The sequence below is a fragment of the Lissotriton helveticus genome, chromosome 5_1 (genome assembly GCF_964261635.1).
Source record: "Lissotriton helveticus chromosome 5_1, aLisHel1.1, whole genome shotgun sequence".
In the NCBI taxonomy this organism is placed as follows: domain Eukaryota; kingdom Metazoa; phylum Chordata; class Amphibia; order Caudata; family Salamandridae; genus Lissotriton; species Lissotriton helveticus.
Window position 1 is genome coordinate 1,350,151,686 of NC_136065.1, and position 25,228 is coordinate 1,350,176,913.

The 25,228-nt window shown below is 47.2% G+C and overlaps 1 protein-coding gene across 1 annotated transcript; it reads right to left on the minus strand.

The window, feature by feature from the left end:
* Window positions 1-542: 542 nt before the first annotated feature.
* MLN (motilin) lies at window positions 543-15,136 on the minus strand. The gene is made up of 4 exons (XM_078641255.1): window positions 14,910-15,136; window positions 9,424-9,528; window positions 5,867-5,975; window positions 543-709 (listed from the first exon to the last, which is right to left on the minus strand). The coding sequence occupies exons 1-4, from the start codon at window positions 15,024-15,026 to the stop codon at window positions 702-704; spliced, it is 339 nt and encodes a 112-aa protein (XP_078497381.1). The 5' UTR covers window positions 15,027-15,136; the 3' UTR covers window positions 543-701.
* Between the last annotated feature and the right edge of the window lie 10,092 nt (window positions 15,137-25,228).

Sequence of the window (25,228 nt, forward strand, 5' to 3'; positions counted from 1 at the left end):
TACACAAGAATGCATGTGCTTTCCAGCTATCTCCCTCGTGTATTTCTCTCCCCCTGCACCCTTTATTTCTCTCTCTAGCCTGTGGGCTTCTCCCCGTCCCCCCATTATCACTCGCTATTGTATCCTTCACACCGTTGCTTTCTCTCATGTGTGCTTCTTCCCTGCCCACTCCATGTTGCTCTCATGCCTTATTATTCTTCTGTTCATCCTGACCTCAATGTTGCTTCCATACCCCCACCCTCCATATAGTTTCCCCACCTGCTCCCTCTTTCCCTATCAACCGTTCCTTCTTCTCTCCACCCCACCCTCTGTGTTGCTTTCATCCTCACCAAACTCTGTGTTGCCTCCTCCTGCCAACTCCATCTCTGTTGCTTCTCCTAGCCATGCTGCATAGCTTCAGGGATGCTGTACAGCATGATTAAAAAACATTGACAAACCCTTCTGCTTGTTCCCCATTTAAGCACCAGTCAAATTCAGAATTTGAAGCTCTTGTCACCAGTGCTGGTTCTTAATTGTGGAATGAAATCAAGATGCACCTCTAAGCCTTTCTGAATTACTTTATTAGATCACACAATATCAACACGTTGCATCAGAAAAATTATGTCCCGGTTTTGCACAGTGTCCTCAAGTTTAGATATGAATCAGGATTGGGAAAGAAAGGGGGAAGCTGCCGGGAACGTCTTCTCCTTGGTCTCCGACCATCAGTTCACTGAAATAGAGAGAAAACTGAAATCAGATGCACATCAACGCTTGCTCGCTTAACCCTGTCACCAGAGACCATAGGTTGTTGTTTTAAGAGAACTATGGAATATTTACTGGGAACTTTACAGCAGACGTGACCTTGGCTCCCCAAAAGGTTCATTTTGTGGCTATTGAGAACCCTCATTTACCAACCTGCTCTCGATTCTTCAATCTGCATTGTTTGTTTACAGCACGGTTATGTTATGTTATGTTATGTTATGTTAATATACACTTTTAAAGAGCATTATCACCCAGAGGTATCTAAGCGCTATCAGCGCACATACACAACCCACGAGAGACGTAGAGCCACCAGTTCAGAGGGGCTTCCAGGAAAAGCACAGTCTTCAGATTTTTCCTACAAGGGAGTAAATTAGTTTCCTTCCGAAGTTTAACTGGAAGGCGGTTCCAAGCCTGAGGGATGGTACTAGAAAAGGCTCTACCACCCATGGACGCAAGGTTAAACTAGGGGCAGACCAAATGACATGCATACTTGTTGATGTTTTCCCTCTTGTGCAATACAGGTAAGAATAGGTGTCTGTAATAGTACATGACTGCAGCCACACTCTAACATACCATCCCTTGTATCCTCTACTGATTCCTGATCACTACTGCACCATGAGATGCAATGCTGGGTGTTACTCGTTCCACGTGATTTGTGAGTTCCGGTTGGATTAGCAGCTATGCCTGCCCCTGCACGTTTATAGCTCCTATTAAGGTCAGGAAAATTGATTTTCTGTCAGATATGGCTAAGTAAGTCTTATCCTGAATTCTACATTATGCATTAAATTCATAGTAGTCAATGCCAAATGTACCCCCATGAATGCTAACTTATTCCCAAAAAAGATTTCAGAAATTTCAGTCATTCACAAAAGTTATTTCTGTTTTATAATTTTGCAACTTTCACAATGCTTTGAAGCTTAGGTGAAATAGTGCTTTAAAAGATGAAAGGTAACAATTCTTATTATCAACAAAAATATTACATTTAATTGACACTGTTATTATTATTTCTTATGTTGTGATTATTTTGTATTCATGTTTTAATACTCTCTCTCTCGAGCCTTTAGGGACGTCCCTATTGTCAGCCAGTTCCACTCTTCGGACTGTCTGCTGCTTACCTTCAGAATGCTTTCAGAAGCAATCTATTTAAACGTATTAACCTGAGAGCTTTATAGAGCGCAACCGGCCATCACATTTATATGATCAGCTAGCAAGAAGCCTTTACTCTATAAGCTACCATACATTTTTTCAGCTGTTTCACTCCCCCCTGCAGCTCCTAATGCTACCCGTCCCTCTGCCTACCACAATTTTTTTTTTCTTGATTGCTTCCACATTCCACCCTGCTCCACCTATAGCACTATATTAACCTTTCTTCACTGCTAAGAGATTCCACTGCATGTTATTTTCATTTCTAATTCATGCAGATACTACAAGAGTGTCCCGGCGCGAACCTTGAGAGAGTAAAGAGTAGCCAAATTTAGGGAAACAGGTCAGTTTTCAGCTTCTTTTTGAAAAGACTAGGGTTCTGAGTGCATCGGAGAGCGAAGGGCAGAGCATTTCAAGCCAAAGCGGCCTTCATAGCCAGAGAGCTGCTGCCGGTCCTTTGCAAGCCAAAACGCCGGACTTGAGCCAGGAGTTGGGAGGAGGAACGCAGGTGTCTTGCGGGGGTATAAAAGGAAAACCATTTCTGAAGATAGCCTGGCCCTGTGGCATACAGAACATGTTGGGCGATAACTAAGGACTTGAGTCTAACCCTCTCTGCCAAAGGCAGCCAGTGTAGAGTGCGAAGATATTGTCTCATGATACATCTGGATGGGATGTTCAAGAGAAGCCTGGCAGCCACCTTCTGCACCACTCGCAGTTTATTTAGTAAGTAACTCGGGACGCCACTATATAAAGCGTTGTCATAATCTAGCCAAGAAAGATTGGCTGCCAGAGAAAGATGGGGAAGGAACTTCCTGAGAGTTTTTAGGAATCCAAAGCAGGTCCCTAACAGCTTCTTGATCTGAGTCTAGAATAAGAGATTCTCCTCGAACCAGACCCCTAAGTTCTTAACAGGATTCCCTGATGAGGCAGGAAGCACTGAATCGGAAAGGCAGAGTGTTTCCCTAAACCGAGAGGGACACTTTCCAAATAAGAGGATTTCTGATTTTTTCTCATTACATTTCAGTTCTGCAGCAGCCAGCTATCGTAAAAACTGCGGTCAAGCAATGTTTGGCTGCAGAGATAGACCACTCGTTTTTTTCCCCATGTGAACAGGAGCTGGGTATCATTTGCATATGCGATTATCTTCGCACCTAAGTCCTCAGCCAGCTGGACCAAAGGAGTAACATAAATATTAAAAATAAGAGGACTTAGGGAAGAACCCTGTGGGACCCATGTGGTCACTTTCTTTGGTGAGGAGAAAAACGGTGGGAGCCACACCTGCTGCGTCCTATCCTCCAAGAAGGATTCGAGCCAGCCCCAAGCAGTTCCTGATACACCAATCTTTGCCAGTCGGGTGAGCAGCAATGCATGGGGAACTGTATTGAATGCCGCCGAGAGGTCCAGCAAAACCAGGGCAGCCCTCCTGCCGGCATCCAAACAGTCTCTGATGGCTTCAGTAATTTCCACCAGGGCAGATTCAGTACTAAAGGAGGCCCTAAAATCCGACTGTGAAGGATGGAGAAGGCCTGACCTTTCTACGAAGTTGGTCAACTGTCTAGTGACCACTTTCTCACATACCTTAGCCACACTATGCAAAAGGGAGATCGGCTGGTAGTTTACTGGGCACAGAGGGTCAAGTGATGGTTGCAGCCTCTACCTACCACAGCCCCATACACTACTCCTGTCACACCCACCTTGCAGAATCTCTAACACTACACACTCCTACACTTGTCAGCAGTCCTTCAGAAGCCTACTCATACCCAGTGTTGCAAGGCCTCTAACACTACACACCCTCCGCCAACCTGTATTTACTTCTAAACTTACAGCTTCGGCACCCAGTAGTGCCACTGAACTAAAAATGCCTCCATGTATCACCATTCCATTCTCGAATCCCTACCACTTCCTCACCTTGCACATCATCTGAAACTACACTCCACTACATGCACTGCTGTAACCTTATTGGTCCCCCAGCACTATCATTCTGCACCTCCGCTTACGCCACTTAGCCACATGCCAAAAGTCCTTCATCAATCCCCAGGACCTACCCGCTAAGTAACAACACACCACTAAAACACTTCCACCTACAACAACCACTTGCCTGACCACTACCAATTCATTTTGCCTACCATTCTTTCTAATTTCATTTCAAGTGCTTGGGCAAACCCTAACTTAAAGTGCATGTGGCCATATAAACATGTAATTATTGTACTGTCTTGTATTGCAGAATTTACTGAACACTTCCTGCCAATGACTATTCTTTGAATTGCTCCTGTTGTTATCGTGAACACTACAGGACCCTTATTTGCAGTGTAGTAAATTGCACAAAATGTGAAAGAAGTGATCAGTAATAGATATAAAATAAATAGTGAAAGATGTATAATAGCTGAATGAGAGATGAGTGAAATAAATCAAGAGCAATTCTGAAATTGACCATAGAAGGATGAATGTACCATGGAAAATAGGTGGTGACGAAACTGTATTTAGCACAGGAAAATTGGTATATAGAGGCACAAAAGTAAAACGTGTGATTAGAGCGAAACTGCTTATAGTAGAAAAAAACACTAGGGTCCTAGGTGACAATAGATGTGCATATGACGTTAGACATCGTTTGTGAACGGATACATGGGGAACCTCCAGTAGCTCGCTTCTCTCCCGTGTTCCACTGCCCATCTAGACCTGTGTACGGGTTGCCAGAATGATGCCAGGGCAGCAGCATAGGAGGCTTAAGGCACGGATCCCAGTGCGAGCCCAGTCCACCTATCTGCAGGAGTAACTTTCTGAAAGAAAGTGCCACCGTGAGCACCCGGGGCAGTTAGTACCCGCCACCCCAAAACCTTGGGTCTGTGGTTTGCCTGAACGCTGTGCCTCCAATGAACAAACTATACACTACTTTATCAGCAGTGTGTCACGAAAAACCTATCCTTTCTCTACAGTTCCTCATCACTATGCAAGCAAGACCCATCTTCCACCTCCTGTTGTCAACAAACTGCCGCCAAAAACACACCCCTCAACTTCTTGTCATCACCACTTTGGTACCCTTTGGTTTAGTGCCCTTTACAAATCAGTATTTCGTTTCAGCAACACTGTGCCACCGAGGAAACACGCCCTGACTGTCCATCAAGCCGCAAATGACATCTACTAATCAGGGGTGTGGGTGTAGCTTCAGGGGCGTGGTGTGGGGGTATTATTACACTCGCCTAGGAAATTTATCATTTAATAAATAGTTGGGAACAGGAGCAGGGAACAGGAACAGGAGCTTTCAGATATGTGTTGATTTCACCTTGGAATTGTTAACTGCTCTCTCAGGTAAAAACACACACACTCTAGTCTCTGTCTTGAAGCTCTTAAACCGTGTCTATTTTACAATACACTGTTTTTAGTACCCTTTACAACCCGCACTCCAGTCTCTTTCCACTGGCCCTCACGCCCCCCCCCCCATGCGCTGCTTCCCATATAATAATAAACATGTTATGTAAATGTAAATGTCAAGGTATTTGTAGAGCGCACTGTCACCAAGCGGTTTCCTGGCGCTATTACTCATACCGCTGTGGAACCCTTCCTGGCTTTCCCTGTGAAGTGTCCACTCCTGGGGACTCCCAGGGTGAAGCCAGGCATCCTAGCGCTGTTGGGGCCGGTGTGGAGGTTAAGAAAGCTATTGCCCAGAGTTGCAGGGTGGGGCCCATGATTAGAATAGGCACCGAGGCGAGAATTGTCAGGTCCGAGGAAATTGAGCCCAAGACCCGCCGAGGCGGGAATTGAACCCTGGTCCGGGGCTAGAACTCTGCATCACGGTCTGCCGCTCTAACCATTGAGCCACACTCCTCCACTGCGTGATTGTCGGAAAATCAGAAGCCCACACACCCCAAGTTTTAATGACCAGGCTGCACCCCTGGTACTAATGAATATAAACAAAAATAGCCCCTCTGACACCTGATCGTGAATCTGCTGTTGGAACCCTCAGCCCATGATGTCACATCCTTACCGTTCCGGGGTTCCGGCAGCATGTCCTGCAGCAGACTTTCCAGGGCCACCCGGCACTTCTCCAGCTGCCTGGCACTCAGCCTCACCCCAAATTCCACTGGAGCCGTCACCTGTGGGAGAGGCGGGAATGGAACAGCGTTCAAGCGTCAGCCTTCAAACAGGAAGGGGATGCTTAAAGGGCATTGATAAGGGGCGGTGTCAGCAAAGAAAAAAAACTGTCTCACAGTATACACACATAATGGTGCAATCTTCTTTACCTCCGTATATACAGTATGAATGTGGCATGAAGAGTACCATTTATCGTTACGTTCAATCACTATTGCACTGTTCTAATGTTTAGCTTTTTTTGTTATTTGGTATTTTTTGTTCAGCATTTTCTATTAACAGGTGTCATCACCAAGGTTTTCCTCTGGCATTGTAAGAAAGGTAGAAATAGAAACACAACAATTGTACTAAAGAAAATGCATTAAAGTGAAGCTCCTTGCAATCACTGGCACTGTCTTTGAGACCCTAGCCATCAGAGGTGGCAAGAGGTAAACAGCATCTTGGTGTGCACTGTTTACTATTTTGCAGCTTCCAGTGGGCCTAAGACATAAGCCTTCAGCTCTGTGCAATAAATACATAAATTCCGCAGTGCAAGGTTCTTGTGAAATAAAATAATTAAATAAAAAATAAAAAATAAGCATATTGCAAACAAGTTATTGCCAATCTTGCTTATTGTAAATACACCAACAAGATATATCTGAATAAAACCTTTGCCCTTGTGCTTCGCAGGAGTGATAATGCCTTTTAAATGAACATAAATCTAAAGTCCTGATTACACGTTCTGGGGAGAAAAGGTGATGCTGATTGCACTGGATAAAATATAACTACCTTGGGTTTGGACATTTTGGGGTGCAATAAGTTGCACCTATGTAAAGTGTTGGGTACTAGCATGAAGATTTTAGTGTTTACTGCACAAAAATGTGCATTTCATGGTCAATACTGTACTCTTTCCCCCGCAACTAAATCCAGCAAGTTTGACCTGCTGAAATGTAACTTAGAATGCAGGCTTTATTGCAGCTGGTAATTACTGAGTGTGGTAAACTCTGCACAATTCAGAATTCTGACCCTTGTGCAAACAGGTACTTTCACAGGGGTAGAAGAACTCTGATCCACTTATAATCAGGTCTAAAATGTACTGCTAATAAGAAATAATGTAAGCCAATACCATTTTTCATATTCAATAAATGGTTCATGACAATTAATACAGGTGGTCTTGACTACGATTGTTTTTAAATCCCTTTATATTTGTCTCTATCCTTTCCCCTCCCCATTGGATTTATCAATACATTTATTGTTGATGTATAAAGTAGGGGAGCATTGGCAAAAATAATTTAGTTTTGCAGTACTGTTCTGCAGTTTGTGGACCTATATCCCCTAAATGAAAACTGTTCCTCTGGCATATTGCGGAAACACCCCAATCAATCCAAAAATAGATGATATCTCGAACACCCATCTATCTGTCTTGCGTTATTATGTTAATCACGCAGTTTTTGTTGGACTTCAGCATTGTCAGTTTTTGCGATGCCATCAGGGTTTAGTTCATTGACATAACTTTCTGCACAGATTCTCAGTCAAAGGTTATTTTAATGTAACTTCCTGTGGAGCCGTTGAATCCAAATGATGTATGATGTCACTTCCCCTGTCTCTGGAATTTTGATGAATGTGGACTGGTGGTGAAAAGCTGGAGGGGCCACTCTCTACAAGGGAGTGTGAAGGCATACCATCTGACAGTAGAAAGACTTTTTTTAAATTCCTGACATGGGAATATGACTTAACAAATAAGATTCATCTTCTTCTTCTGAGTTTCTAATGAGATTTTAAGCATCTGTACAAGATTCACACTCAGCCCATAAGTATGGCTTTGAAGAACAGTTATGCGATCACACATCAGCTTCCAGTGGCAGCTCCTCAAGTAACCCAATAGTCTGGTCCCAAGTACTGAGTGTTCTCCGAGGATCATTAAGGGCTCAGGCATGCCCATCAGGAACGAGATAAGACCAAAACTTGGCCAACATACACAAGTCCACCTCAGGTTCAACATCAACAGATAACACAGAAAAGGAGAAGGTTTGAAAATGCAAACGTGTAAAGAGGCTCCATCCAGAATAGTTAACCTCCCACTTCACCGTCACTTAGCTCCACACACAGCATAGTGCCTACTCAAAATGCCTGAGGGCGTTTGACAGTTAGTATATTGAACACACGTAATGCGGCTACACTTTAAATTTGGTGCGCCAGTGACAACTTGATTTCCACAGTTAGATACCAAAGTAATCACAGGTATAGTCGCCATAAAGAGTGAATGTATATTTGGTTACTGAGCAGAATCCTTGTTAGTATATCTCTTTGTAGAAGAAACCCAGGCCCTCAGCGCCTTATCTTGACGCCAGTAGGCTCTACTAGGAGATTACACATGCTCCACCTGGAGGCTGGTTGGCTACTCTCTGGGTGACTCTATTCCCTGTTTGCTAATGTACGCACCAAACAAAGCATTTCTGTCTATGGAAAATGCGTGATGACCTCTGCATCGAATTAGTCTGAGTCTGCTGGTTCCTATAGCCTTCATCTCTTCTCAAAAGTCAGATGTGACTATGATTCCTCTTTCAAGGTTGTTCTGGAGCTCATATGTTCATACTGTAGGTTCATGAATCTGACACAATGGCATTTTTCAAAAGAGGATTTGTCAACAGTGCTGTATGGTGTGTGTTTATAAAAGGTGTGTGTGGGGTAGGGTATCAGACATGGACTCTTATTTTCAACAATCGCATCTCCCTCTAACACACACATTTGTCCCTGCAGCAACCCTATGAACTACTTTGCTTCCTGTTGACCTCAGACCAGTCCTCCTGTCCAGTTGGGGATTGCTCAACCAGTATTGGTGCTCAACTGTGTCTTTCAGTTTCAGTTGGTGTTTTATTGAGGCGGTATAATTTCCTTATACTTCTATATAGTTCAATATCCTAAAAGCAATATATACAAACGATATCTATCTAATGGGAACCATTTTTAACTGACTAGCTGTAATTTCCAATAGCAATAGCACTACTGTGCTGTACGGCCTCCAAGACATTGAGTGTTGTGAAATAGATGTCTCGGCAGCTTTCACAAGGGACATAGGTATTCCTTTTGTGGTTTCTCAATCTTTTTACTGTTTTTGAGTCAATACATGAGTCTGCACATAGATGAAACCAAATGCCTCAGTGCTGCTGAACAAGGATGCCACTCCCAAACACACAAAATGGCTGCTCGGTTAAAATCCAACTTCAAGTATTGTGTAACATAAGCGATTAATGGAACTGCTAAGAAGGCAGTGGTTGGGGTTAGTGCCCTTCTAAAGCCCATGGTAGCTTGAGATCTTGATGAACTCAAAATTGCTCCCTAAAGTGAGACACTGAGTGTTATAGTGCCTGAAAAACTAACACATGCAGCAATTCATGTCATGCTACCTGGCGAAGCTTTGGGTTCAGAAAAGGCCATGGTGAGTTTGAAGGGTGGCCGGTATATCTCATTTACCTTGATAATTTCATCTTCCTCCAAATTGTCAAAGTTGCTGAGATCTGCAAATTCCCCGTCTTCTGATCGCAGTGATTTCTTCATAGCCTTGTTTCTCTCCCTCTCCTATAAAGAGACAAAAATAGGCACAGCTTTGTCAGGATCATTGTGTGTAAACAAAGACAACATTCCTTAATATGATCATCATACCCAGAGGAATATAGTGCCTATTACTTACACATCAGACATGCACTTGAAGAAAAATATTTTCCCTTGCTGGTCACATGGCTCCTAATATGACTGATATAGGAAGCCAGTATAACGTAATGGGGTAACCCAGTTGAGTGCAAAACCTGGGGATTCGTACATTAAGTAAATAGTGGTTCTGCCACCTATTAGCTTTAGAAAATGTGAAAAATGATTCGTGAAATTGGTCCCTCTATTAAGATGGGACTAGCATTGAATGGAGCATATCCAATTTACGTCCAAACAAATGACAATCGTACTCCTGAATCAGTATATGATTTTATAGAAATTGAATGGAAGAAATGTACTCAAAACATGAGAACAAAACAAATACATGCACACACAGATATACACTTAGATATTTACATTTGATTTGGTGATGTGAAGTGAAAACAAAGAATATATTTACATATCACAGCACAATATATAGATAACGAATAAACATAATAGAGGGACCAATTTTACGAATATTTTTTCACGCTTTCTAAAGCTGATATAGGAAGCCAACAGACAAGACCATACCACTCCGATCCTGGCTAACACGAATTGGCTCCCAAACAAAGCCAGAAACTTCCTCAAGCTACCCTACAACATCCACAAAACCATTCACCATGGAACCACTACATTACTCGTCTTGCAAATGAGAAAACATATCTTGTGGATCACGTCTACTCAAAAGCACTGAATCTTTATGACTGTTCAGAAAATCCTGCACAAGAAGCCAATCCTTCTCAGGCAGGCCCCCCAGATCTGGAACTTCATTACACCAGCCATTAGAACCAACCCATTCTTGCAAACAATTTTCAAGAAAGAGCTCAGAATTCACATTGACCACTCCTCAAGACTATAACCAAACTCCGAAAAAATCATCAGGAACTCTCAGAAGCCCAAACTTTGCCTAGCACCCACCGTCAACCAACCAACACCTAAACAGCATTCCCTTGCATGCAACAAATTCCTATTGTAAGTCGCAATGATACCCTTCTGGGTCTGATTTACGCTTTATAAAATGGCAAATAAATAGACCATAATAAATAAGCATGAGCTAGGACCATCCCACGGCAGAGGGATAGATTTCTTTGTTGGGCACAAGCAATGCAACTATCAGAAAAGGGAGTGTGACTTAAGGGCACATACACAACTGATAAGTATCAAACCTAGAGGTATGTAGCGCTCCGTACTGGGAAGAAGCTGGATAAACATCACAGTCAGGCTCTGCTTGAGAAGTGCAAGTGGGCAACACACCTGAAGAAAAGACCCTTACTTGCTAGGCACTTAGGGCTCGTTCACAAAGCTATTTGTGTGCCTTAATTCAGTTTTGGATTGCAAATAGCTTGATTTACCTGATTAAATGCACTTTCAATTTTCTGAAAATGTGGATTCATGCTTAAAAAGAGATATAGAATCAAATAACTATTATGTGAGTAAATCTTCATAAGAGGTGTGGAGAGGGCGATCCAAGGTCGGAAAGCCTTCGAAAGTGAGTTTCATAAATAAACAATATTTGCATACTTTTCCATAGCCCAATCTCACCTTGTATATGGTCAAATATTTACTCTTATCGAGAGCAGGAGTAAATTAAGTTTGAAAATGGGACGAGAACACCCTTGGAATTGGTGAGGATGCACCGAAAGTATTTCTCCATGGAGAAAAGTTTCTTCTGTTGAGAAATCAGAAATAAAATGCAAAGTGTAATGGCACTGCTGCTCGGCCGTTATGTCCACTAAACGTACCCAAAAATATGTTTGCGTGCAAAAATGCTTTTGAGTGATTGTACAATGAATTCGCTATCACTGGCATATTTATGCACTCCTTTGTGAATTCCTTCATGTAGCATGCCCACGGGAAGACAGCGTCGCTTACTAGATGGTGAAACCAAGATCTTCACTGCCATTTGATGGCTTCTGTACTGAGTGCCTCCTATCCAGAGGAGCAGAGCAGACCCAGCTAATCATGGGATACAAAAAGATGTCAGCCCAAGGAGTTACTCATCTTATCCTGGCCCAGGCCTTGTTCGGTTCTGCTATTGACTCCACCCTACCACCAGTCCTAATGAAGAGTGGGTGCCACATATTTACCATCCTGTCTGTGAAGCGAGCTACCTAGGTTATTCCTCATTGCCCACATGGCGCCTTGTCTTCTATGCCTGGTTCGCACCTCCACTGAAGCATGCTGTGCACTTCCACTGCTTTTATATTCTGGGGATTTTTTTAATGCATATCTCGCCCAGACCACAGAGTGAAATGTGGGCACTTGGTTGGCACTCCTGGATCCTAGTCATAAGATGCCGGGTTCACCGCGACACCCTCTCCATTACCATCCTCGTGAGCACTGTCCGCTGTTTCTAATGGGCCTCGTGCGGTTAGGAGGCAGGGCGGCTCACTGAATTGAACGGTCGCTCCTGACACACTGTGATCTGCAGGTCACGAGTAGGAATCTAGATAAGGCTGATTCGACCTTCTATCCTTCCCGAATTCAATAAACTGAGTGTCATGAAATTGGAGAATCATAACACCTGTTATCCTATGGCGCTTATAGCCGTAAATAAATGTTTTTATAATAAAATAAAGCCCATTATTACGGTACTCTAGAAGAGGCCTCACCGGTACCACTCAGGCCCGGCTCCAGGAATTTTTAATTGGGTGGGCCAAGGACGCATTTGGGTGGGCCACTGCGGGCTCGATTTGTCGCATATATGTCTAGGCAGGCCTGCTTCAGGGCCCTCCTTTACCTCTTCTTAGTCTTACAAGGCCCAGTAAAACTCACTCTTTTCCAAATCTCTTTTTAATGTTATCACTCACAAAAAGTGTTTTTTCTATGTAATGTTCCTTTGATGGGAAGAGGAGGTTTCTGAGGTGGGAGTATCAGGCAAGTGACACTTCTCGGGCTCCCTCTGTTTGAGCCTTCAGGGAGAATCCCTCTTCATTACTACCTCCACCTGACCACGGACTCTTCAACGCACTCCCTTACAAGCTTGATTAGCCATTATTCCTCTCCAGTGCACCTTATCTCACAGATGACCTTGGGCCCCGCCCCATGTCAGGCACCATCTCCCGGTAAAAACATTAGTAAAATCACCTTCATACTTAAAACATTGAATAGAGCAATAAATATAATTAGCACACACTTTAAAGTATGTTCCACAGTGGCCCTTATGGCCCGACTGCTAATTAAATGAACAAAAACAGAAAGGCCATGACTGGGCCGGATTCAGCGCTGATGCAAAAGTCTTTTTTGGCGCTGCACCAAAAACCTCTTTCTCCATAAATACCTTTACTACCACCTTCCAACAGTATACCTCATCCATCCATGCCCCCCCCCCTATTGACCTCTTCCTCGGATTCCCTCACTGACACACGCCACAAGTGCCCCTCATCTCCCCATAGCCCCTCCCCTTTATGACCTCCTCCTCGGATTCCCTCACTGCCACCCTCCCCCAGTGCCCCTCGTCTCTCTGTAGCCCCTCCCCCTCATGACCTCCTCATCAGACTCCCTCAATACCACCATCCACCAGTGCCCCTCATCTCTCCCTAGCTCCCCCTCCACCCCATGACCTCCTCTTCGGATTCCCTCACTGCCACCCTCTACCAGAGCCCCTCATCTCTCCCTAGCTTCCCCCTCCACCCCATGACCTCTTCCTCGGATTCCCTCACTGTCATCCTCCAATAGTGCCCCTCATCGCTCCATAGCCCCTCCCACTACCTCCTCCTCGGATTCCCTCACTGGCACCCTCCACCAGTGCCCCTCATGTTTACATATCCCCTCTCTCATATGCATTTAATTTGTTGTATAACGCTGCTCATATCAATGTAGTGTGTGTCAGTACTTTACATCACGCACACACTTACAGAGACAATGAATCATGCAAGTATGTAAATCAGTCTACAGGGAATGTCACATAAACCAATGAGGATTACAAGGTGTAGGAATCATAGGTCATCGATTCCGGTGGGTAGTATATTTTAAGAGGGTTTGGTCTGGGGAAACACAACCTTAGGATTTAAAGAGTATTCCATGGGGGTCAGCTTTACTGATAAAAATGTATATCTGCCCAAACATACTCATTTTAGCAACATTAGAATAATGAAAAGACTAGGGAAGTTCTAACTATATCACAAAACAAAAAAAGCGAAGTTCTAATTATACCATTCATGTCTGTTTGCAGCTCTTTGGTGGCAGTTCATTGTTCACTGCCTTTTGTTAGGATTGTAACTTCTGAAGTAACACAAGGATCTCCGTGACAAAGGCAGTAACCCACTGAGCTATCCACATAAAATACAGTGCGTCTGCATTTAAAAAATACTAACAGACAAACGATTGCTCTAAAGCAGGATCATTAATCACCAACTTTATCTGGGCATTGCCATTTTGTATTTTTTTATTGTTGACCAGCATCGGCTATGATGAAATGATAAAAACTGTTTAAATGAAGCACATACGAAGTATGTGTCCTGCTGGGCCTGTGCAGATTTTAAAAAGATTTTTTTTGTAACATATTCTCTTACCTACTCCAATAGTCATACTTTGTGTCACAGCCTTATGTGATAAGCAGCTGCAGGGGTCAGGGGGTGACTAGGAATAAACAGACCACTTTTCCCCTGCGCTGCATAGAAAAAGAAATATCAACGCAGCAGGACAGTAGGCAAAGGTTACCATTGTCAAAGAAAGGATTTGTCCCCTTTCACCATGCAGAGATGAAGTGGTGAAAAAAGTAAACAAAGCCTAGTTAACATGTTAATGGTCTTTTAAAGACCTGTTAAGTACTTTGGTGCGGCTGCGATAATCTTAAACTGTCTGTGTGTGTGCGCCCGGGAAGCTGTCTCCCTGGGCTGACACACACGACCTGCGCATTGCGCCTGCCTTCAAGCCCTCACTGCGAGGGCCAAGGCTCCTGTTTGGGTGGGCCAGGCTCATCTTTGGGTGGGCCGGGCCCACCCGGCCCACCCGCTAGAACCGGGCCTGGTACCACTACAGGGGTAACTCATCTTCTCGCCTCCATATACCTCTCTTAAACACTCTGCCTTTATCTCTCTTTACAATGCCGCCCATAGGAGTGCAACTCGTCAACACCTGGTGTGCAATATCCAAGATGACTTGCAACGTCATCCCTGCTGCGTGACCCGCCTGTCCTGCAACTAAACCCACGGTTAACACAATCCCTGTGCACCGGCCGCCAACCTTTGCTGACAGACCTGCACGAGGAGAGAAACGGGCTCTCCGATTCTTCTAGGAAACTGCGCCGCCTGAAGCGCCGTGCTCACCTGCATCCTCCTGGCGTCGCTGGGGCTGAAGATTGGGAGGAAGCCCTGGGCCTGCTCGGCCAGCATGGCAACAACGTAGGCGGCTAGCAGGGCAGCCACCACCTTCTGCGAGACCATGTCGAGTCTGGAGTGCCGGGCAGTAGGGCGCGGAGTTTTCGGTCTCTTTCTTCCCTTCTTCTGGCCTCTCTAGCACACAGTGGTTTTTCACTCTCTAGCTCTCTGCCCGATCTCTACCTGTGGATCTCCTGAGGCTTCTCTCTCAAGCCCTTTATACCCGAGGTTCTGTGGGTGATTTATTGCCCCGACCTTTGCTGGCACGGCCGTTTTCGGCTCGCCCCAGCTGGTGTCTTGGATACCTGGGGCTCGGGGTAACTGGGGCAGCCGCCCTCGCGTTATTGCATCGAAACCTCCATCACCACGGAATGTTAAGGGTTATTGGATTCTGCAAAATGGAAATAGTGATCCGCAGCAATTCAGTGGGTGTGCACGCGCTGTTCTTCCAGTATGTGCCTGCTGTATGCATGCACGTAGGTCAGAATTATGGCTATTTATGTGCAACGCGAACGCACATGTACTGTATTATAACATTTATATAGCGCTTACTACCACTATGTTGTGCGCTAAAGTGCTTGCCTGCATGGGTAGCATGCTACATACATGTTTGATTGGAAGTCTGTTGTCTTTGTTTTGATCTAATTTGGAAAGTGTTTACATGTCGTGCGTAAGGATCAACGAGGTACATGTGTCATGGGGCACAGAACTTAGTGTGGTGGGTGAAAAAGTGTATGAGACAGGCACAGTATCACAACTTATGTACCAGTGCAATACCTGTACAAATACCCCATGTTAAGATACGTATGTACATATGCAATGTGCCAGTGTTGGCTATGTGGGAGCACAAACTTACCCCACATTTTAAGTACCCCAACATTTCTTTACCTTCTGCCATTCTCCCACAGGTTAATCTTGCACATCAAGACAACTCCAAAACATCATTTAGCAGAGTAAACAATTCAGAATTACTCAATAGTTGAGTTCTATCTCAATGAAAATTTAAAGGGTTTTATTACAAAGTTAAAAAATAAACGGTTCAGTCAATGACATGAAGGCTCTTAGATAAAGAGCAATACAGATAATACAAAATCAAAAAAATATTCTAAGTTCTAAATGAACAGTAAGGTCAGGAAAAAGGTCAGACAGCATGCTTGGTAGCAGCAAAGAAACTGGGAGAGCGCCAACCAGAAGTAAAATTTGTAGGGGTGTATCATATGTACAAGTAGTTAACACCCGCATATATAAAGGATTTACTAATCGTGTTCAAATGCAATGTAGGGCTGAGAACTAATGTACTTGGTATTAGAATTACATGGAGAGTTAATGTTAAGAGTTGAAAATCAATAATGCTGTTTTAACATAGAGATGTGTTTGGTAGACCATTGTAATTCTAGATCTGCTTAATTAAAATACATAGTTGTACCTTTGTAACCGTGATAAAATTGCTTGAGATAGAAAATGTATTTTGCTTTAAAGATGGAGGCTACAAGAACGAAGGATATTGCTCATGTTAGGATGTTGGGCCTATAAACGTGCAGAGGCCTAGTTCATGGAAATCGTGTAGGCCTGATCGAAAATGTATTGTTTAGCATTAAATCGTAGAAATGTTTTAGAGAAAGCTGCCTTTAGCTAAAGTCAATTGCAACATTAGGAATTTGTGAGCCGATTCACATGTATTCCTTTGCAGGTGCAGAGCTAAGCCGATAGTGGAGTAGAAGGGCCCATTGTGTATGAGTGTTAGGATGCTAGGCTCAGAGGTGGAGGAGTAGCCGAGGAATTTAAGAAAGCAACTTGAAGCGAAGGAAAGCCTGGGACCCAAGGACTTTTTAACGGACAAGGATGGAGAGGTGCCATAATAGAAAAATATGAAAACCAACACCTTCGAGAGGGGCATACCTGAAGGCGTGTCGTCCGCATTGTGGGGTTTTGTATTAGGGACAGCACCCCGAGGGAGAAGGCAGAGCAGATGAGCTGAGAGACGAGAGGGAGCGGTTGGTTGCCAGAGAGCTTAGCTATGACTGAGGAGACTCTAGACTAACAGAGAGAAAGTGGGTGAACTTCTTTGGAAGTCACCACTGCTGACACCTTGATTAGGTTGGGCTATTGTTGAGTAGGGATGTCACTTAGTATAGTGTAGGGACAGATTAACCTGAATTTATACCTTTTATAAATGCATACTAAAACTCAGGTTATAGCAATTCTTGTTAGCCTGATGATTCTTGAATTGATCCTTGTATTATTCCTGAGCCGTCTGAGACTCTTTCATAGGATTATGTTTGTACTAGTCCCTGTTTATCTTCTGAACCTTTTGCTGAGGTGTTTATACCTTCAGTTGTTTTTGGCTTTGTAATAAATCTTCAAACTTAGTCTTTGGTTGGTGGTTCTTTGGGGGAAACAATGGGAACTGTCGAAATTTGTTGATTATTGGTAGATAGATTGCCTAATTCATTCTATGACAGGTAAAAAGGTCCAGTCGACCTGTGACGGGATTTCCAGAAAATGATAAGCAGACTTTAGAAGGAAAAAATCCCGCCCTTACAGTTGGTAGCAGAGGATAGTTTATCTTCTGGAGTGAGGGTAATCTAGAGTAGGTTGAGATTTCCCCGAGGCCCATAGAGATCCAATGACGAGCATCCAGAGAGTCGCGGATGGAGGATGGCGTTCCTTGGAAACTGACGGAGAGTGACGGTGCGGCAGAAAGCAGCAGGTCGTAAGAGAGTGAGTATGAAAAAGGGTCATGCGTTGTTAGATTGCGGTGTTATGTTGTATTGTTGTGTTGTATTGATTAGAGGAGTTGAGCCAGTTAAGATCCAAGTAAGGCCGAATGCTGAGTTCCCAAGAACACCACAATACAAGTTGACTCCGGAAACGATTGCAGGAATCAAACCTGTGATCGAATCCAGGATTAGACAGGGAATACTGAAGGAAGTCATAGGCAGTCCATGTAACTCCCCGATCATGGGCTTGCAGAAGCCTAGCGGGAAGTTTAGGATTGTGCAGGATTTGCGAAAGGTGAACAACATAGTTGTTCCATGTTGTCCAGTGGTACCGAATCCATCAGTGATACTGTTTCAGATACCGTTCCAAGCTGAGTGGTTTACTGTGATTGATCTGTGTCAGGCCTTCTTTTCGATCCCCTTGCATGAGGAGAGCCAATTTCTTTTTGTGTTCAAAATAGAGGGTCGTGTTTTAACATGGTGTCGTATCCCCCAAGGGCACACGGAGAGCCCATCGATCTTTAATCAGTTGCTGAAAAAGAATCTAGAGAGTCTGGTATTGCCGCAGAACTCTGTTCTCGTACAGTAAATAGACGACCTCCTTGTTGCGTCAGAGACAGAAGACGCTTGTAGGCTTGACCCCATTGCCTTGTTGAACCATTTGGCAGAGAATGGACACAAGGTATCCCCCAGCAAGTTACAATACTGTTTGTCTGAAGTACAGTATCTGGGACACAGAATAGAGAAGGGAAAGAGGAAAGTGTCACCCGACAGGATTGAGGTGATCATGAAAATGATGGGGCCTTCGACCCAGAGAGAGGTTAGGATGTTCCTGGGCATGGTTGGCTATTGTTGCCAGTGGATTGCCAATTTTTCCCTGAAGGCGAAACCATTACAGAAACTGACGCACAAGGATGTGAGTGATCCGGTACCATGGGACAAAGACTGTATGATGGCTTTCCTTGGGCTGCGAGAGGACTTGTGTAGGCTCCGGCTCTGGGAATGCCCGATTACACCAAATAATTTTCACTGTTCTGTTGTGAGAGAGAGGGGTGTGCTTTGGCAGTCTTAGCACAAGATCATGGAGGAGCCCGTAGACCAGTTGCTTACTTCTCGGCTACCTTAGATCCAGTAGCCGCAGCGTTGCCCGGATGTCTTAAATCCGTTGCTGCAACAGGTGTCAGCATTGAAAGGTGTGAGAGTATTGTGATGGGTCATTCACTGATTGTACATGTTCCCCACTCAGTGGAATTGTTGATGACCAGGACCAAGACGCAGCACTTGACAAATAATAGGCTCACACGCTACGAGCAGGTTATACTTGCTGCGGAGAATAGGACCCTTAGGAGGTGCTCGGTCTTGAATCCTGCCACTTTGATGCCATTGCCAAATGCCTTAGACGAAGATTGTGAAGACCATGATTGCCTTGATGTGACTGAACTGTGCACCAAACCTAGACCGGATATTGTTGATGAGCCACTGATAGACCCTGATGAAATTTACTTTGTCGATGGCTCATGTGTAAGGGACAATACTGGTCAGTTGAGAGCAGCTTTTGCTGTTTGTACTATTTCTGGAATAACTGAAGCGGCCTGCCTGGAAGGAGTACACTCTGCTCAGGTGGCTGAGATAATTGCGTTGACGCGTGCCTGTTTGGCAGCCAACAAGATTCGGATCACCATATATACTGACAGCCAATATGGGTTCGGTGTGGTTCATGACTTCGGTCAGTTGTGGTCTCAGCGGGGTTACATTACATCATCAGGTTCCCCTATCAGGAATAGAGAATTTATCAGATTGCTGCTGGAGGCTTTGCAAGGTCCAGCAGAAATAGCCGTTGTGAAATGCACTGCACATAGCAAGGGTACCGACTTTGTGTCCCTGCGTAATCGTTATGCTGATGAAGTTGCACGGGGGCGTGGCTGAGCGCGCAATGGTGGACGACGTGCCTGGGTAGAGCTCCGTGAGAGGCTCCCCTACCACAGGCCATTTCTCCGTGATTACTATCCGCTTTGCCCGATAACTGGCAGCGAGTTAGTATTGGACATCCTTTTATCCCCTGACAAAGTTTGGGATTGCTGGCCCCAGAGGAACTGCTCCGGCGGCGGTAGCTGCTACCCGCCCTCCCTGCGAGCGACCCCGCTCGGTGTGGTGCAACACTCGAGGTCGGGGATCCGCCTGACTGCTTGGGCCTCGCGCAGGGAGACGGCAACGCTCAGCGGCGCTATCCATAGGACTCGGAGGAGTGGGTGAGCGGAGGACCTCCGGCGGCGAGACAGGTTCGCCCCTGCCCGTTGTGCTGCAGTGGGGGGTGCTGGAGTCACGAGGCCCACTGCCGCCGGGACTACTTTCACCTATGGACTGCCGCGGAGGACCTGGCGGTGGACCTCCCCTGTTTGCCGGAGACCGCGCATGATCTTCCCTGCACTCTCCTACCTGGTAACTCTGCGCAGGGCCCTTGGCTGCGAACATTTCTGCCCGGCGCCTGCGGCCACTGAGACCTGGGAGACGAGCTCGGTCACCCTACCGCTTCCGCGCTGAGGGGCATCGGCGGGGGACTGTGGCGCCTTGACGGTGCTCCTGTTTGACGCTGTATTCATCGTCCAGCTACGCCTCTTTACCCCCCGGCGCTTGACTGAGAGACGACGGGGACTGTGGTGAGTTGCGCCTGGCGGCTCCCCTCCCCCCCCCCCTTTCCCCCCTGGCTGCGGCTTCCCCCTGAACGCTGGCGCGGTGGTGGATGCCATTAAGGAACTGTTGCGGGGGTCCTGATTGCTACGTCGCTCCACGTTTGCCCTGAGCGTTGCTGTGGCCCTGCTCTGCATGCGGTGCCCTTCGCCCCCCCTGCTCTGGATTGGGGTGCTGAAGCCGCACCTTGGAACTGTCCTGCTACACGCCCACTCACACTGTGCTTCCCGCCGAGCCACTGATGCACTGTGCGTGAGTGAGCAGCTGAGACACACGAGGAGACTGGCACCCACCCGGCGGCGCGAAGAGGCTTGCGAGGGCTCACGAACTTGTTCCTGACTGCTGCCGCCCTCGTGGAGAGACGGATGGGCACTTGAGAGGTGGAGCCCCCTCCTCCCACCTGCGCCTCTTCGGCCCTCCACACACAAAGATAGTGGCGCATTCATCTGGTACTTGCATCATTTCACAGCAGCCACTACTACTCCTGTGACCCTGTTGGCGGCGCGGTCGCTGGTGATTCCTTCTCCTTGAGACCGTACGCCGTTCCCTCCGACTGAGTGCTGAACCCGGACGTTTCTACACACGCACTTATTCCAGTTGTTTAGTTCCACGGAGCGACACCTTCCATGTCTACTGGACCCAAAACGAGAGCCGTGGCCAGTGGCGTACAGGTGCGAGGCAAGACGATGAAGCCATCTGAACAATACCACACGGCCTCCAAGCTGGACACCATGCTGGCGGCAATGGAGCGCTTGGAGGAGTCGCTGCAGCTGACCCGCACCTCGCTGGAAACCAAAATAGACAGTGTGGCCATAGATTTGACCCACCTCCGCGCTGACCATAAGAAGCTTACTGAGCGCACCACTACCCTGGAATCCGCGATGACAGACCTGACGCCCAAGGTAACTCAGCAGGACACGCATGTTCGCGACCTTCTCAATAGGGTGGAATTCTTGGAGCGTTGGGAACCTAGAGCGGTGCCCGAACACATGGAACGGTGGCTGAGAACCATTCTCCCGGACGGTACCCTCTCACAGCACTTTGTTGTGGAACGTGCTCATCGCGTACCGTCCCGGCCCCCCCCTGAAGTATCCAACCCGAGGCCACTGCTGATCCGTGTACTGAACTATCGTGACCGCGACGCTATCCTCCGTGAAGTAAGGAAGCTCACCGAAGTCAGAGTTGAGAACGCAAAAATTATGTTCTTCCCAGATTACACGATACAAGTACAGCGACAACGACACTCATTCCTGGGAGTGAAACAGCGCCTCCGCCGCCTGGCTCTCAAATATTCCTTACTGTTTCCTGCTCGCCTACGAGTCGTGGCTCAGGACAAGACGCACTTTTTCAATACCCCTGAGGAGACTTGGCACGACTCGGGTGTTGATACCGAACCTGGCGGGATGCCCCCGAGGATACGTCGCGACAGAGGTCCCCGACGATGCCGACGCAGAAGACCATCGGTGACGGCCTCGACCCACACGGATACTGAAGTGGGTCCTACCCCTGAGCATCAACAGACTGAGCAGCAGGAGGCTCTCCGCATGGTTGCGGAAAATCAGCGGATCGCTTCCAGGAGACCCTGCCCTGGGAGCCAGCCCCGAACATCAGCCGAGTGATGATGAGTATTTATATGGACTGTCAGACTCCCAGGTGTCGAGAGATCTACCTGACGTTACACCGCAAACTGCTGATTTGCTGCACTGATAATCTTTTCCCACTGGTCGACCTTCACGGAAAGGGGGCTGCCATTTCCCCAGAGGCTGACCCACAAGATACTGGTCATGCTGATGTCCCTCTGCTGATGGTGTCCGAACTGGGGCTGCTTCCCGGGCGCCTGAACGAGCTCGCATGGACTGCTGAAACTCCTTGTCGGCGCTGTACAATGGCACATCCTGGGTCTACATGTCGAGGGGGCGTACTTCCCCAGAGGGGAGTGCCTGTGTGCGCCCCGTCGGCTCCCGCTGTCACCTCCATGGTGCCCGGCCCATTTGAACTTCCTCCACCATGTGTTGCTGAACACTATTGTTTGTGGGCATTGAAACACTAACTGCCTGTGTTGGGGAGTCTACACCCTCACCCTGTTTGTATGACTCCTTAGTACTCTTCCTGCTGCAACCTCATTGCCCTCCCCCCTACAGATACGAACTGTTAGTGCTCACTAGAGCGTTTGGACGGCGGCATGTTCGACTGTTGCCCTTTTGGTATTCAGTTAATGTTTTTCAAGTTACTGGAAATGGTGCCTTTTCCCTTCCCTATTGCTGTGTGCGGGCGGGACGACGGGGCGGTGCGGGTGCTGTGGGAGCTATGGTATGACGCATTGATCTGTTGTGCTGGTGGGTGGGGTGGCGGGGGTGGGTGGTGGCGACGGGGGGAGGGGAATGTTGATGTCAATGTAATGTCTCCTTTTAGATTTTGCACCTGGAACGTGCGTGGCATGCATACCCCCTCGCGACGTTACCAGGTATATTCATATCTCAAGCGACATCCAGGTGCAGATAGCTCTGCTGCAGGAGACACACTTGATGGATTGTGAGACACCCACTTTGCGCCGTAGGTGGAGGGGACAACTACACGCCACAAACTACTCGGCCTATGCGCGTGGGACTTTGGTGTGGGTTCGACCGGGAGTCCCCTTTGCTCTTACTCACAGCACACTGGACCCTGAAGGCAGATATGTAATATTGCAGGGTAGGCTAGATGGCCAGCAGATAATCATAGCCTCTGTGTACGCCCCCAACACTGAGCAGGGACACTTTCTGACACAGTTATCGGCAGTGCTGGCGACATGGCCGGGTGTTCCACTTCTACTCGGGGGTGACTATAATTGCGTACTGGACGTCCACCTTGACCGCTCATTCCCTCCACTGGTGAGCGCACTGGTGATTGGTACCTCGCGCGCATTCGCTGACTGGGCGGTTCAGTGGGATCTCCACGATGCTTGGCGTACTCGCAATCCTACCGTACGAATGTACTCATATTATTCGGGTGCGCACACACTGCACGTCAGACTAGACAGATATATGCTGTCTAGAGACCTCTTACCTCATGTCACTGGCACCTGTTATCTTGGCCGCACACACTCCGATCACAACCCTCACACGCTTGACTTAGCCTGGGAACGCCCACACCCTCCGGTCCCCACTTGGAGACTGCAACCAGATGTATTACTAGATGCCCCATTCCGAGAAACACTCTTGTCTCACATCCTGAAGTATTTTGATGAAAACGCGAACACAGCGTCATCCCCGCAGGTCGAGTGGGACGCATTCAAAGTAGTCGCACGGGGTTGCTGTTTGGGCACTCAGGCGGGGCAGAGGCACCAGGTGGATAGGAAACTGACGAGGGTGGAGACTGCACTGTTGGAATGCGAACAGGAGGCTGCGCAGGGTGACGACACAAGACTCATAACCACACGTGCGCAACATACCCAGCTCATGGATAGGCTCAAAAACCTAAACTTTGCTGCACACTCGGCACGCACTCACCATGCTGGCGACAAACCAGGCAAAGTTTTGTCCTGGCTGATTAGGCAAGACGCTCAATCACTGCCGATAATGTCGATCCGCACTACACAGGGGGCAGTGGTGTACACGCAGAGGGCCATACATGATGCTTTTAGTACTCACTATTCAGACCTGTACCGCTCCCGACTCCGAGCCACCAGGGACGACATCGCGGAGTACCTGTCGGACCTCCCATTGCCGACGGCCACTGCAGCCCAACGCGACGAGCTAGGCGCGCCCCTCTCGGCGGAAGAACTCCGGACAGTTATATTCTCCTTGTCGAACGGTAAAACCCCAGGCCCCGACGGCTTGCCGGCGGAGTTTTACAAGGCCTACTCAACGATCCTCATTCCTGAGCTTCTACGGATGTATCGCGCGGCAGTGACCGATGCTATTCTCCCTTCCACCCTTAATGAGGCGAATGTAATCTCCCTTCTGAAACCTGGTAGAGACGGGCTTAATCTGGGCTCCTATAGACCACTAGCCCTCCTCAACACGGACTATAAGATCTTGGCGTCCGCCCTGGCTCAGAGACTGGCGCCTCTGGTTCCCACACTGGTACACGCGGACCAAAACGGCTTTGTGCCTACTCGTAGCACGTCCTATAACATCAGGCGACTTTTCCGAGTGCAGAGCCTGGCTGTGTCCCACTGGCCACGTTCGGGCTGTGTCATACTAGATCTTGAAAAGGCGTTCAATTCGGTGGAGTGGCCCTTCCTTATTCAAGTTCTGGAAAAATATGACCTCGGTGCCGACTACATCCAGATAGTGGAACTCCTTTACTCTTGCCCAGTAGCACGAGTACGTACTGGTAGACTCAGATCCGATCCGAGTGCGTAGAGGCACCAGACAGGGATGCCCCCTCTCCCCTCTGCTTTTTGCGCTCCTGAGGGAACCCTTGGCTGCACAGTTGCGTGCCTCTGGAGTGGATTGGGGTATCCCCCTAGCTGACGGGTTACACTCTGTGTCCTTGTATGCGGACGATCTGCTGATCTATGTCAGGGATCTGGCCTGTTTTCCGCGCGCGCTCACTGCCATCTTCAACACCTTTGGCGATGTATCGGGGCTGCGAGTCAACTGGGCGAAGTCGGGGGTGTATTCTTTCGCTGCGGACACCCCGGAGTGTGACATCACGGTGGCAGGGGAGCAACTAATTTGGTATCCGACCGTCTTCAGATACCTAGGCATTCGGGTCTATCGCGATCCCACTGATCTGTTGGACGGCAACATCACAAGGGCAATCTCATCGCTCACAGCCCAGGTGTCATTTTGGACCTCCCTACCGTTGAGCGTCCCAAGTCGCATTACACTAGCAAAGATGATTGCCCTACCTAGGCTGCTGTATTTCTATGCG